This window comes from Notechis scutatus, chromosome 4 (assembly GCF_049901735.1).
Source record: "Notechis scutatus isolate UNSWTSFEM ecotype Mainland chromosome 4, rNotScu1.2, whole genome shotgun sequence".
NCBI lineage: Eukaryota > Metazoa > Chordata > Lepidosauria > Squamata > Elapidae > Notechis > Notechis scutatus.
The window spans coordinates 64,188,432-64,205,120 of record NC_142012.1 but is presented as its reverse complement, the minus strand read 5'-3'; the positions used below and the strand labels follow the sequence as shown (position 1 = coordinate 64,205,120).

General features: G+C 34.7%; 1 protein-coding gene across 1 annotated transcript in view; it reads right to left on the bottom strand.

Moving 5' to 3' along the window:
* LOC113417979 (N-heparan sulfate sulfotransferase 4) overlaps positions 1-16,689 on the bottom strand; it is a 155,257-nt gene that overhangs the window by 86,737 nt on the left and 51,831 nt on the right. The window contains exon 3 of the mRNA XM_087963637.1: positions 1,835-1,922. Within this exon, the coding sequence (XP_087819763.1) occupies positions 1,835-1,922 (88 nt within the window). The remainder of the gene's footprint in view (positions 1-1,834; positions 1,923-16,689) is intronic.

Here is a 16,689-nt window from a genome sequence, read left to right as displayed (position 1 = left end):
TGTGTTTGTGTGTGTGTGTGTGTGTGTGTGTGTGTGTGTGTGTGTGTATTTCTCTCTCTGTGTGTGTTTTAATACAAGTTTATTGTCTCACATATGCTCTCCTAAAAATAAATTCTAGTTGGCTTTCAAACAGGCAACACACACATGCTTGCTTCTATAATTCAAGGTAAAGACTGTTCCAATAATAATCTATAAATTAATTATGGAGGAAAGGAGAGTCTCCTTATATTTTCAAATGTTTCTGCATTGTGCAGCTCCCACCAATTGAGTGCAAATAAAATTTAGCATGGTACTATAAACTTCCAAAGGCTATAATACCCAATGAAGTAATGTTAGAAATGCCACTGTACTAGGTTTTCTTGGTAGCTCATGATGTGAAAGCAGTTATGGTTCCATGTTATCACCACATAATTGGGTTTTGGCTACATGGCAATTTCAAGCATATTCCAACATATTCCATTTCTATCTAAATAATAGTAATACCAGTTGGTGATCATTTCATACAGGTATTGTTCAATAGGACTGAGCACTGAATTCCTTCTATTGTCTACTGTAACGCATTCTAATTTCTTTTTTCTTCAATCTATGCTGAAAATGCAAAGAATTTGTACAGTAATGCCAAATCTTAACTAATCTTTTCTATTAATTTTCAAAAAGTAAGTAGGTCAATAATGAAGTTGAGATGGTGAGAAGCAGACTGGATTTATGGAAACAGCACTGATCACCGTGAAGCCTTTAATCTTTGCTTACTTTTAAAGCTGCCTCTTAATGAAGAAATATAGTTGAGAAACGGACAGCAAATGAATAAAGTTTAAACAGGCATTAAAAAGAAACTGGAGGCACAGCGAAGAAATACACAAAATGTGCTTGCAAGCAGGTAATACTAATCTGCAGAATCAGCAAGTGGGGGCAAAAATCAATTAATTACTTAGGACTCAAAATGTGAAGTAATCCTCTTTTCATTTAATTTAAATTCCTTTTAAATCACATCTTTTCTCCTTTGGGACGAACAAATCTTTCCCAGATGTCACCTTGCTTATGTGACAGTATTTTGGTAAGACTAATTTGTATCCATGTGAAGTCACAGGAGTTCATGATACAGTATTGTGTGTATTATGCAAATATGACTCTTGTTTAAAAAGTGAGAACTTTCAGATGTCTACATTTTCTATTTTATTCTATATAATAGAATGAAAAAAGTCATTTACGCTTTGGCTTATCTTAATATAAATACCTGATGGTCCTATTTACTCTTTATAATCCTTCTGTTAACATTATCTGTTTAAGAAAATGACCAGACTGTTTTTCTATGAAATTTTAGCACACTTTTGAAATAAACTTCCAGTTTCCATGCAGTGTGTTGGAAAGTTGAAATGCTCAAAACTGAAATATGCACATTAAAAAGAATTATATATTTCAAATGCATTGATAAACATATATTGATTTAATAAGATATAGAGTCATTGTGAATTTTTATGCGATAACTGTGTAGATTTTGATATTTACCAAAGTTGTCCCATTTTTACATTTAAAAATAAGTAGAGATAAATGTGCAATTTTAAAATATTTTTCTTCTACTTGTCTAAAGAAATATTATTTCAAAACTAATATTCAGGAGGTTCAAAGCAGTAGAATTGAATAATTATAAATTAGAATTAATATTTATGAATAGTTTTGTAGTAACTGATTTTTAAAATAGAGTTTGTTTAGAACAGAAATTTCTTGTATTTTAACTTTAAAAAATTGTAATTTTATTATTAAGTATTTGCAATGTCATTTAAAATTAATATTTTTCATAGGCTTTTTAAACTGCTATTATGTGGTTCTTGCTTACCTGTATGGTAAAACTTTCCTGAAAATCCAAGGTTGAAGGTAAAATTTGCAACCTGAGTGCGTAGTAATACTTGAGTCTCCAGTAAAGCCTGAAAAAAACATATAGGGGAAGAAAGGAATCTTTAGATGTTATGAAAACTGACAAAATTTATCACCTGTACACTGATAAGTAGCCCTCTCCCCATATATGATGGATATAATATCAATTCATAGAAAGGCATCTTTATATATTGTTGCACAAGCCCTTATTTATGCAGTTCCTAATAGATTGGTCTCCACATAAGCTGAGAATTTGATGAAGAACACAAGGAATCATCAGGATGTTTACGCAACAACCTGAATTTAGACCATTCGAAATAATGGGCATCAGTGGTGGGATTCAAATTTTTTTACTACTGGTTCGGTGGGCATGGCTTGGTGGGCGTGGCTTGGTGGGCACGGCAGGGGAAAGATACTGTAAAATCTCCATTCCCTCCCCACTCCTAGAGGAAGGTTACTACAAAATCCCCATTCCCTCCCTACCTCACTAACCCTGCTTTCCAGCTCCGTTCTCCTGTGCAGGACAACAAAAGAAGACTCAGCTGATCAGGAGACGGGGAATAGATGGAGGCTGGGCCAGTCAGAGGTGGTATTTGCCGGTTCTCCGAACTACTCAAAATGTCTGCTACCAGTTCTCCAGAACTGGTCAGAACCTGCTAAATACCACCTCTGACGGGCATACTTTTGGACCATTACTTTATATATAAACAATATAAACTTACTAACTCCTACACATATTTATATCTAGGATCCACTCCAAACTTACTGATAAATCTATTGTCTACAATGAATCATAGTCATAACTGAAGGATTTGCAATAGAATTCTTTCATTCTGTAATACGCATTAATAATGAAAATAATGAACCAAAGACCAGAATAATAACTATGTTAAATATTAGACAATATGTCACAACACAGTGAGTTATATTACCTTTCAGTTGTGTAAAATCTGTTATCAGTTAATGCAAGGTGTAAAGTCAAGTGACCAGTTCAAAGTGGATCAGAAAGATACTAGTGCTGCCCTCCTGCCTTTGCTGCCTTTACCAGCCAGGACAAAAATTAGAAGATTGATTTGATAGTTCTTTTTTGTATATAGCACTGGCCTCATTTGGGAGAAAGGGCATTATGAAAATAAAACACAACAACAACAGTAATAATAGTAATCATGTTTTGAAAGAAATTTGGGTGAATTCAATAAAATGAATATTATAATTTATCTTAGAAGTTGAAATAATATTGATCTTATTTTTAATGCATTATGAACTTCCCTGAAAGTTCATAATGAAAGGAATTATTGCAAAATATAATATTCTGACCACAGATGTAGTTCAACTCTGATAAATTAAATATCATAAGCAAACTCTTAATCAGAAATGTCTGCATTCAAAATGTTTCAAGTAAAAAATGCCCAGTTTAGTTATTTATATTCTACAATATAATCAAATAAGCACTTGTGTTGTTAAGAAAGTTTCTAAATTGGCGAGCTCATTATATTAATTTTTATTTGAACCAATATTATATTTATTCCTTCATATAAGCATATGCTTTGGCCTCCATAGAATAAGACTTAGTTTTATATTCTGTCTGTACTCAACAGGGTTAGGGTTTCAACAATATTGTTGTTATTATTTGAGTTGCCTTGTCTTTAGTCTTTATAATTGCTGCATCTATTAAGCAAACATGATATTTTTTCACAATGTTCTTGTTAATTACAACTATTTGCATAATACAACTTTGGAGGCTAGTTCTCTAGGAACATTTCATGGCTAATAGGAAGCAATTTGCTTTCCTTTATAAAGTACATTAAAACTTCATGCCCCAGACATCACTGACTGTAAACATTTGATTCTGCTCAAATTTAATGCACCAAGGCATTTTGCTCTGCCATATTAGCTTTATTTATATGCTGTGTTCTGGATTGTTAGCTACTAATGAGACTTCAGCTCTTATGGCTCTAAGGCCTGAGCACTAACCTCATTTTAATGAGATCATTATTTGCTGTCTCCAAATGGAAGACAACAAATTTGCCTTTTAATTAAAGGTCAAAACACCTCTAGCTAAGGAGAGTGAAGAGGTTATCAAATCCTTTGAGAAATTCAAGGAACTTTTTTTCCCCTTTCCTTTATTTCTGTGCCAAATAGACTCAGTTGGCCATAATTACTTATACAGCCTTAGGTTGGATACAGCTCTAAATATGAGCTAAGTGAGAATAACTCTAAATTCTAGAACTATTAATCTCAAGACAGGGTAAAAAGCAAACCTCAACCAAAGTAATTAAAGAAGCTTTACTCCTAACCTAAAGGTCCATGTGGATCAATATCCCAGTTAAAGCAGGAGCTGCTTGTTTACATGTGAAATTCCAGTTTAATTTAGCTAAAACTCATGTTTCTTATCTGGAAAAATATATTCAATAACTGTATCAATGCCAGTGATATGCATAGCTATGATTAAGTGAACGCTTTTTCTCCTTATGCATGTATACTAATATACTTATATTAACATATGGACAGTTCTGGATCACAGTTATGATAGCCCTATTATGAGAAATGTTTGTGATCCTTCCATTATATTTAGCAATAAATATATTGAAACGGTTATTTAAAAAGTTGTCAAACAAGCGGAGACAGGCATCATTGGTCATTTCAGACTAGGCGAGGGAAACAATGCAGGTGATTGCTTGGTACAATTTTGCCAAGAAAACAGATTTAGGATCATGAATATATGCATAATATACAGCATAAGTGCTGCTTGCACAATTTGACCTCATCAAATGCACTTCACTGAAATCAGATTGAATGTGTCCTATGCAGTCTTTGATGGACAAATTCAGTCCTTGCTGTTAAGACAGTGATCCCCAACCTTTTTTATGCCGCCCGGTACCGGCATCAGCTGGGCGCTGCGACCCGGTACCGGCATCAACTGGGCGCCGCCATCTTTTTGATGAAAAAGTGCTTCCGGTGACCTCACTGGAAGCACTTTTTCATCAAAAAGATGGCGGTGCCAACTCGGTGAGCTTTTCCAGGTAGAAATGGCTTTCTACCGGAAAAGCTCACCGGAAGCACTTTTTATCAAAAAGATGGCGGTGCCCAGCAATCAGCGGCCGGTAAGACTTGTTCCGTGGACCGGTCTCGGTCCGCGGACCGGTGGTTGGGGACCCCTGTGTTAAGACATATCCAAGTGCTGATTTCAGTTCAGATCATGAATTGTTGGTGGCAAAGATTAAAGTCAAAAGGCAGGGACTCCAAAGAAGTTTGATGTCACCAAAATACTTACTACATATACAATAGAGGTGAAAAACAGGTTTGAATTACTGGGCATTGCTGAGAAGATGCCAGATGAACCATGGCAGGAAATTCAATGAATGATGTAAACAGCTTAAAGGAGACTACACAAAGGGTCACACAGGAATGCATTTATGCAAGTCAGAAAGCTCTGAGCCCCATTTATTGCTCGTAAAGGCATCATTAGAAACAAGCAAGGGAAATTACTGTGTGACCAACAAGGCATCAAGAACAGATGGTGAGAATATACAGAACAGCGGTATGCAGGTAGCAAAGGGACCCAATCTCAGGATGATGAGAAAAGAGAAGTAGAAATTGAACCGGCCATCCTTGAAGAAGAGATCATATGGGCAAAAAAATCAAGTATCAAACAACAAGATTCCAGGCACTGATCTATCCCTGCAGAATCACTGAGTCCTGTACTAGAGACTCAGAGACCTGAAAATAGAACAGTCATCCTTGAGAAAGTTATCATCTGGGTGGTGACCCAACTTGCCAAATAAGAAAGACTCCAAGTGTTGACACCACCCCCTGCAGAATTACAGAAACCTCTACTACCCACAATCAGAAAGTCTGTGCCAGAAAATTTGGGAAACCAACATGTGGCCACAGGATTGGAATCGCGAAGTGTTCATTCTATTGCCAAAAAAGACGGACTCTAACATTGTTCCAATTTATTTCACAATTGCTCACACCAGCAAGATTCTGCTTAAAATTATGCAATGACTAGCACTAACCATCAAAAGAGAATTGTCAGATGTCCAAGCTGGCTTCAGAAGGGGTCATGGCAATATTGAAAATCTGCACTGGATCATGGAAAAACCTTGTGAATATCAAAAGATCATTTTCATGTGCTTCTTCGACTACAATAAATTCTTTCAATGTGTTGATCATGAAAAGCTATGGAGAGGTCTACAAAACCTGGGGTTACAAGCACATCTGGTCAAGTTGATGCAATTACTGTATGAAGAAGAAGCCCCTGTGCAAATACCATATGGAAACACCGAGTGTGACAAGGTTGCATTTTCTACGCTTTCATATTCAATCTGTATGCCAAAATGATCAGGAGGAATCTAGGACTTGAAGAATCAGAAATCAGAATAAATATTGGAAGAAGAAACATCAACAATCTTCGGTATGCTGAGAATATAAGTCTCCTCTTAGAAAATAAAGAAGGCCTGGAACACCGGATCAAGAAAATCAAAGAAGAAAGTAAGAATTTTGGTCTCTTCCTTAACATCAAAAAGACCAAGCTAATGACCACTGCAAGAAATGGAAACATCAAAATAGTTATTGAATGTGGGGAAAATTCATTTTCTTTGGATTCCTAGCACAAAAATAAAATGTTGGATTGCCCCAGGTTGCATATCAATGATGAACATGAGCTGAATATGGAAAAGCAAAGAGATCAGTGTCACAACCAAATGTAGTTTAACCCACTCTATTGTGTTCTCCGTAGCTATTTATGGTGTTCAGAGTATTGCAGCACAAAAGTAAACACCGATAACTGATGCTTCATTTAACTTCTTTATAAACATATGAAGTAAACTTTACAATACCAGTTGTAGATTTCTCCAGCATGGAGCAAACTCAAACAGAAGCAGACACGTTACAGGTTCCGAGCAGAACAGCAACTCAGGACCTCAGAAACAGACATCAGTTTCATTTTAGTTCAGCAGGCAAGCAAACAAGTTAGTATCTCTTTCACTTTAGAGCTGAGCACAGAACAGAGGTAAACTATGCCCAGATTCTCTCTTTACGTTTCAACCCTAAATTCGGTTCTCATTGGCTGACCTTGTTACTAAGCTCTATTCCAGTTCATGAATATACTGTGACATATGGTTGTGAAAGTTTCACCTTAAAAAAAAAGACAGGAAGAAAATTGACTTGTCTGAGCTGTGGTGCTGGAGAAGGTACCTGCTTATATTCCTTGGACAGCAAAAGTGACTAACAAGCAAGTACTGGGGCGTATAACATCATACGTGACACCGAAAGGCAAAATCACAAAACAGCGTCTCATTTAATTTTGCATGTCATGAGTGGGGTTCACTGGAGAAAACAATGTTTGGAAGAATTAGTGATAAAAGGAAACCAGGCCATCAAAGAACACAATGGCTGGACACTATCAGAACTGACACTAGACAGAGCATTGAAAAACTCAAGGAAATAGTGCAAGATTGGAAGATGTGAGGAGGCCTGGCCCACAGAATTGCCAAAAGTTGGATTTGACTGAACAGATATCATGATCATCATCATTGTCCTCTTATAGACAAATGAAATAGTCCATCTGTTCATGTGTCAAAATTGGAAAGAGGCATATCTCTCTCTTCTTTACTATGCAATGATGCTATGCTACTTTCTCAGAGATTGGCCTGAAATGGGTGCTTTATATATGCTTGCTGAACACCATCGAGAAGAATGGCTAGAAATTAATTACTGTAAAACCAAGGTCATGGTTTTTGCTAAGTGCTCTAAGGCACATGCCTGGCAGCTAAATAATCATTTAATTGAGAAAGTCAAGACCTTTAAATATCTGCAGATTGTTTTCCATGCTACAGGCAACTGTAAATCTCTTGCAATTATGTTACTCTGAATGCACAAAATGCTTTACAATCTTACTACTTTTCCAAAGGAGCTCAGCATATATCTGCAGCGATTAAAGGGCTTTTGGCTAAGATCCGAGCCTAGCTTGTTTTTGGAATTTTGTTAGGCCCCTACAGGTCATTCTTCTCTCTTGAAAAGATTTAAGTCTATTTTTTTAAAGTAGCTCAGTGCATTCTGAATGTACTGCATGAAGCTGGCCTACTTAAAATAGAAACTTTTGCCTGTATATCCATTTTCTTCTATTGGCTTAAGCTTTCCTTTTTTTCCAGCCAGCTTTCTCCCTTTAATTATAACCAGAAGCTTTCGGTTTTCCTGGTGCCAGGCATTACATGCCAAAGTACAACTCTATGCTGTTCATGGAGAGCTGTCACTCTGATGGGCTTTGATCATGTACTAGCTGATCTCACCCAACAGGCCATTGAGTTGGAGTTGCGAGCAGATTTAGAAAAAAAAAAAATCTTCTTGAGCCACTCTGCATACCTTCTCCAACCAGCCATATACCTTAGTTACATAACAGTTCTGAAATTTAGGAGAGGTTTGTCCTTGGCTAGATTCAATACCCTCCCAACAGCTATTACCGAAGGATAATACTGAAATATGCCTTTGAACAGAGACTGGGTCTATATGGGGTGGAGTAATAATTGAAATGATGGACCACATTGATTTGTACTGTTCCCTCTACGCAGACAGGAATTGTTACCTCCATTCTTCACTAAACTAAACTGACCTGTTTTCTCTTGTTATTTTCAGATCAATCTGATTTTACTTCTTTGACCATAGCTAAGCAGTGTTTTAGAGTTTGTACAGTACACTGATAGTATTTCTTTTAAACATTGCTAGATATTGTGGAATAATTGTTTTTTTCTTTTCCCCCTAATTAATTGTGAATTATTTATTTTCTTTTTCCTAATTAATTGTGGGGTTTTTTGTTTTATTTGCTGATCTATTACCAAATGAAAATGGATTTTCTGCTGCAATAGGTTAAATAAAGTACAAAGCTTTAAATTTAGGTAGTGTGAAAAGTGTTCAAACGATATAAACATCTCAACATTAGAAAAAAATACATGTATCTAATTTAGATATTTACAACTTCTATGTTTTTTCTGTGCAACACTTCAGTGCCAGCTGGAATGAAAACATCTATTGAGATTTCTACCTTTTTTATGCAAATAAAGGAGCGAACAGAGTTCTACTCCAGTTATTCAGTGATATCTTATTCTGCATAGGATCTTCTATCTAAACTGATGAATAACCAATGGGTGCCAGATTTGTCTGTGGCTTGAATACTTTCTGTGAAATCTCCTTGTCAATGGAGGCTTAATTGGCTATTTCTTACTGATATCTGGAGATAAATAACTCCTTTCTTTCACTGGAAAGTATTACTGAAAACCTGGTACATTAAGAATGGTAGATTTTAAATGAAAACCGGAGTAATTTCTTCCAATCTGATATTCTCTGTTAGAACTATGACACTTCCTAAATTAGAATTCTTGATAAGGTAGTCCAACATATCTGGAAGGTACTTAGTAGCAAAGGGGTATTTTTTTAGTCAGCATTTAATATTTTCAAATGTTTTTTTAAGACTTGGTATAATTATACACTTTATTTTCTGATACTATTGTTTTCGATCACTGGGTAAATGCTCTAGCACAGAAGACACATAAATAATATTAATTAATTAATTAAAAACCAAAACCAAATAAAGAACAATAAATTTGCTTTCCCCAGAAGTAGAAACAGTAAAAATCCTTATTCTGGTGTAATCTAATTTTAATAATCAGTCACATGTTTGAAAACTAATGACAGTGATTCAAAATTTTGAATTAATGTCTTGCCTATAAACAATGTGGAACCAATGTGACAGATTCTCCAATCACTGGATTAAACCAATTATTAGAAAGTTATCATTTGATTTGGAATCCTTCACTAAGCAAGGAATTGGGCTCAAAGACTTTAACTCTGATTCTATGAAACCTATTTTAGTTGATTAAAATGAATAATCTAAAGTGGTAATAGATATAAATTTAGGGTTATGAATGGCTGCTTTGTGTCCACAGTATGAATCACCATCACAACAATCTATGTGATTAAGCTATTTGTGCTTTGCTAGTGAGAAAATCCATTTTAAAAGTTCAGAAAGAAGGTTCATATTATCTTAACTGGGAATATGAGCCTTTCTGATTATACTAGTGAAAATGTCTAATGCTTTTATGCAAGAAAGTTCCTGTCAGTTCAATCAAAGTCTATATTGTCCATCATACTTTTCATAACTGTGATGTCACTTTTGCTCCAAGCAAGAGCAAAGCAAAATTCTTTCTTGCTGCTATTCTTCAGAAAAATGCATTTTTCGGATGCCCCTTTATCCCTCCCATCAAATAATATTACAGGAAAATAATATTATGCAATATTTTAAGGGAAAAATACTACATAGCAACCAACTTTTAGATATATCCTAGTAAATCCTCCATTGTTTGTAAACCAGATAAGTGAATACCTCCAAGAAAAATTGTGAATTTATCAAGCTATGCCTGTCAAGTTGTATTTGACCTGTGCATCAATGGTAATTTTGTTTATCTAAAAGCAGCCAATGGAATTCCTTGATGCAGCTACTTTACCAGTTATAACAATATTTAATTTAACAGAATATCTCCAATAATATTTATCTTTATATATTGTAATAAAATTATTCCAGAGTTGTAGGCAACAAATGTACATGTTTAGAAAATGAAAATAAGTGTACCTTTTTGAACGAAAGAATCGTCACATAATTCATTCCAGAAACCCCAACAATCAAGTTCTGATATTAAGAAAGTAAATAATGACTATATTTTATAAAAAAAATAAGAGATTATGAGAATGCCTATTATTTGATAAGATATATTTACTGACTGAAGTAATGTAATTCTTTCTGACGTGCATGCATACATACAAACATACAATACATACATACATATGTATTACTGATTTTAAGTCATTTCAAAAGATTTAAATCTTAAACCTTGTAGGTCCTTTGCTAGATGCAACATTAAAAAAAAGTTTAATCATTATAATAAAAGCCCTTTCATTGATTCTTTTAAAACCCTGTAAGTAATTTATGGGATTTACCAAGTACATACATCTCCCTGTAAAATCTCTTAATCTTCTGCAACACTTTTTTCAGATTTTTAAATTCAGAAATTTTGAGGTTTATTAGAAATTATGGGGTTAAAATGTACTGTCCACAAATCAGACAAATAAGTCCCTAAAGGTATATTGAGATACTTTAAGTGTAAAACTTAAAGAAAACTTTTTAACTTTTGGATATAAACAGCAAAATGTTGATTGTGGAAATATTTAAATGGAGTAAGGGACCAGATTAACAGGAAACAAGAATTGAAAGATGGCGTCCTGACCAGCAGAGATTTCCTCACCCTGCTGATAGACAGCTGGTTTCACTACCAAAGCTGGCTCTTTCGCAGCATGCTTCCTGGATTTGAACAGGAGCTATTAGAAATGATTCAAGATGACCCTCAGACAATTGTGGATGTACAAGAGAAGGGGTAGAAGGTAGCAATTCTACCTGTGCTAGCGATCAGAGGGTTGGGTAAAAAAGCTTGATAAGATAACATTGGTTTTAAATCAACTCAAAGTTGATAACAAGATGTAAGCAACAACAGTATAACCAGATTTACAACCTGCTCACAGACCTGAAAAATGAGGTTGTCTTGGAAAATACAAATTAGTTAGAGGACTCCGAGAGAGGTATGGATTTTCAAAGTTGATAGAATTGACCAGTGATGAACTTGACTTTTCATAACTTTTTCATTATATTTTCAAGAAGATTGATGGAAATTAGAGAATGGATTTATTATACCCAATTGGAACTCAAATGTTAAGATGTTGTGTTACAATCTACAGGAGACTTTTTTTGAACAACAAATGCTGTGGAGATAATCACAACGGAGACCTATGACTTTGGGGAATAAAACCCAACTGTTAGGAAAGATCTCAATTAACATCTTAAGGAAGCGTCTTATCATCAAAACGTAGATATTGTTTTGAAGTTTAATTTAGATGTTAACTATGTTTCCATATAGTAGATAGATATCACACTAAGTGGCTTGGGTAAACAGCGTTGCAGAAATTTATAAATTGTGTGTCTGTTTCACAAGTAGGAAGGAGTTATTATCTTTAAAATATATGTAAGTATTCAACTAAGGGAGATAACTTATGTATATGTCTGATTTGTGTTTTTTCCTTTTGTGCACATTTTTATAGTATTGTGTAGTATTGTCTCATTTTATTTTGTTTTTATATTATTTATTTTTCTTTTTTGGAGTTCATATTTTTATGTTTTAAATAAATAAAAATTGATATAAAATAAGGAAACAAGAACTGAAAAAGTTATAAGAGTATTTTCTGGTGTTTTTTTTTAATCTTATTAACATATATGAAGATCTGGGTTTAGTGTAAGACATTCCTACCTAGGAAATGTTCTGCATGAAAGAAAAACATGGTAAGAAGATGAGACCTTGAAGGCTGGTTACTTAGAAGCAACCAGAAAGAATAAAAGAAAAAATTCTTAATAATACAAAATGTAGAAAAATATTTTAATTTTGGAAGAATTTAAGGATACTTGGCAACAATGTACCCAGAGCGTATTCTTTAGATTGATTCAATAAAAATGTGTTAAAAGAAGAGATAGAAGAGCTGAAAAGCTGGATTGTTTTGGATATGGATTTAAAACTAACAAGATGCAAACTTGATATTGATTAAGGTGTTTGTACAAAATCTACAAATGAATTGGTTGAGTTTTTAACAAATAATAAACCAGAAGACTGACTTGGATACATGGATTCAAAAAAGGACAGAGTTTTAAAACAAGATTTGTTTATAGATAAAATATGGTAAGAAGAGATTTTTGTAGTAGTTTTAGAGACAGTGATAAGATATGATATTATAATTGAAAGGCGATGAAGAGAAGATGAGAATAAATTAATTTGTGGGACATTATTTGAGAGATTAAAGATTAATATTTTCAGTTTGTTGTTTCTAGTAGCTCTTAATGGAATTTTCTTAATTAAATTTTAATGATGAGGTTCTACATATTTGTTTATAGATACAAGACATGGGAAGAGCAGTTTTAGAGAAAATGACATGGTACTGTGTAAAGTTCAAGAAAGAATTATGAAATTTACCTACATGTTTAAACCTTATGTATGCATGTTTATATGCACATGGGCATGTGCCTGTGTATTTCTTAATGGATTTTGCTGATTGAGATAAAAAAAATATGGTTTTATTTGTGAATACATAAAAGATGAGATAGGGATGAAGAGTGATTTTAATTAAAATATTAAGAAAGGTGTTAAGTTATTGAAAAAGTTTATACTTGTCTTGATGAAGGGGAAGATATTTTTTCTATTTTTGGTTTCACACACACACACACACACACACACACACACACACATCCCCCCCCACCAGGGGTGGGATTCAAATTTTGTAATAACCGGTTATTGGGCGTGGCTTAGTTAGTGGGCATGCCTTGGTAGTGATGTGACTGGCTGGGCGTGGTCAACTCAACATCACTCACATTGAGGCACGCATCTCCTCGCCTGGCCTCTCATGACTGTGGGGATGATGCAACAGTCGTAAGTGTGAAAAATGGTCATAAGTCACTTTTTTCAGTGTCATTGTAACTTTGAATGGTCACTCCACACAAGCAAAGTACCAGCAAAGGAGGGGGAAAAAACTCCAGAGACATTCCTGAGACAGGAAGTCTAGTCCTTCCAAGAATGTAATAAGGGTTAACGGAGAGGCAGTTTCTGTAAGCAACACCAGAATGTTTCTTTCTTGCCTTCCTTACAGGATTAGGCCAGTAATTTCTTCTAACAACTGGTTCTCTGAACTGCTTAGAATGTTAACAACCAGTTCTAGCGAATAGGTGCAAATCTGTAGAATCCCACCCCATTGCCCCCCACTATTTTTTTCTTTTTTATATTTTCCTTATTTTTTTTATTAATTTTTTATCTTTATAATTTTAAACTTAAATCAAATTAATTTTTTTATAAATATTACCCAAATAAATGTTTAAAAAATAATTCAAAGAAAATGTACTGAGCGAAGTTACTACTCATAGTATTCTCAAAATCATAATGGTTAAATATATCCAAATTCAAATGCCATCTCTTTTAAAAGAAAAAGTTTTAAATTCATAGTTTTAAACATGAAACAAGAGATACATTCTAATTTTGGCACCAATAAAAAAAACCTAATACAACATCTAATTTCACCGTAAAATACCATGTATCATGTTAAATGTTAATATTCATGGGAAAACTATTAAAATATTTCTGTATAAAACATAAAGATATTATCAAATCATCAATCATGTGAAGTAGCAATAACGTAAAATTTCAGTAGATAAAAACACAGCAAACTAAAATTAGGAATTAAAAAAAATATTCTGCAGATTCAGCATTCTGAAGATGTAAGAACAATAAAACGCTTATTCACCACTCTTAGCCTCATTTTCACTGATGCAAGCAGTTATCTGGTCTCAAATACCTAAGTCTAAAAACATTTAGCCCTTAACAAGTATCTAAAGATTGCCTCATGGCAACTGGACCAATCTTTGTTAAACTGAGATGTTTTGTTGCTCGTCCAAGCAATTTCATCAGTAACAGCAAAGTTAGTTAGCCAGAAGGTCAGAGAGTCATTAGAATACACCAATTCTTTCTGTATCAACTTCAGGGTTTCTCCCCAAAATGCATTACAATATGTCGATGAAGATTTGGTCATCCAGGCCAATGTCTCAGATTAACAACGATTGGTCCAGTTGCCATGATTCAACGTTTAGACACCTTTGTCTAAATCAGAGGTTTCCAAACTTGGCAACTTTAAGACTTGTGGATTTCAACTTCCAGAATTTTCTGGGAATTGAAGTCCACAAGTCTTAAAGTTGCCAAGTTTGGGGACCCCTGGTCTAAAAGAAAGGCCTGAATGATCATTATTATCATTATTTAAAATTTTACTGTACCCACCTGCATATAAGGCAACTCTGACAGGCTACCTATGTGAACCTGTATGATTTTAAATGGACATTAAAAATACTTTTCTTGAACTTTACAAAACACAATTTTCTGTAACCAATATGTTCAGAGTTTATTTAAAAAAATAAAAGAATGGTTTAGCCTGAGTCAAAAATACCACTTTTTAAAAAGTAATGTTTAACTTTATTAGTACTAGAGCCTATTTTTACTGTCCACTTATGATCCATTAAAATATTCTATGTCTTGTGTGAGACACAAAATACTGCAAATGGATCCAGTTGTTAGATGCAAAGTTTTTGTTTTTGTTTTAAATATTGTATAAAGATTAATGGTGGAACCTGCAATTAGTCTTCAGGGAGATGTTAAACCGTAGAATATTCCTTTTTCTATAACTAGGCTAAGTGCATTTTATCCTCTACATATTTTTTTTTCAGTGACGCATGCATTTTCAGAATTATTTCCTTACACTGGCATAATATGTGATGCTCTCTAATATAACTGTCAGGAACTCTTAAGTGCTATCTAAAAATTCCCACATCAGCCAGTCTTCCAAAATGTTGGGTCAAGTAGTTTTAAGTCACAAACGCAGCAATTTTTAAATTCAGAGACAGTGACAACTGTCTAAAAGGATAATATGAAGGTATGCCCACTAAAATAATTTACTTCTTTCAGTTGATAAAATAAAACCGTAAATCTTAATAAGATGTTTACAGTAATTATAGTTTAATTGTGTTCTTCATATTACAATCCTAGGTAAACCTTCCAAGAAATTAACTTCTTTCCAAGTAGACATATGGAATTATTTCCAGTGCCTTTACTGGAACATAAGCTCCAATTTAGACTTCAGAACTTCCTTTCAAGTAAACACGTTTGAATTGCAGTAGGAATCACAACAATGTGCAAAGTGGAAATCTACAAGGTTATTAAGGAGAATAATGGATGTGCTTAACTTTTTCTTATTTTAGACATAAAGCAATCAGACAGACACAGTTATGAAGAGATTCATTGTGTGGAATGTAGCTTTGCCCTTACTTTCTGTTGACAATTATTTCATGACCTTGATATGACCTGATATCAGAGGTGGTATTCAGCAGGTTCTGACCAGTTCTGGATAACTGGAAGTGGAAATTTTGAGAAGTTTGGAAAACCGGCAAATACCGCCTCTGACCGGTCCCACCTCCATCTCTTCTCTGCCTCCCAAATCCCAGCTGATCAGCTGGGTCTTCTTTTGTTTCCCTGCACAGGAGAACAAAGCTGACAAGCAGATTAGTGGGGTGGGAATGGGGATTTTGCAGTATTCTTCCCCTGCCATGCCCACTAAGCCATGCCCACAGAACTGGTAGTAAATTTTTTTGGAATCCCACCACTGCCTGATATGACCAATTATAAGAGAAGCTGTTAGCTAAGTAAAATGGAACATATTTCACTGGTGCAGCCATGTTGCTTTCTTTCTTAATGACTGGAGATTGTCATCTTCTGCAATGTTTTTTTTTCAGACTTTAAATCTATTATATAGTCATGGTATCTACTGGAGATAGTATATCCAGATAATGAAGAAGCTTAAAATGTTGAGCTTTGGAGACCAAAAGCTTAACCATAGCATCCCTGGAGTTCAACAAAGGCACAATCCCAGTGGTGGGATTCAATTTTTTTTACTACCGGTTCTGTGGGTGTGGCTTGGTGGGCATGGTAGGAGAAGGATGCTGTAAAATCCCCATTTCCTCTCCACTCCTGTGGGAAGGTTACTGCAGAATCCCCATTCCCTCCCCATGCCACTAACCTGCTTTCCAGATCCATTCTCCTGTGCATGGCAACAAAAGAAGACCCAGCCAATCAGCTGGGACTCGGGAGGCAGAGGATATATGGGGGCTGGGCCAGTCAGAGGTGGTATTTGCTGGTA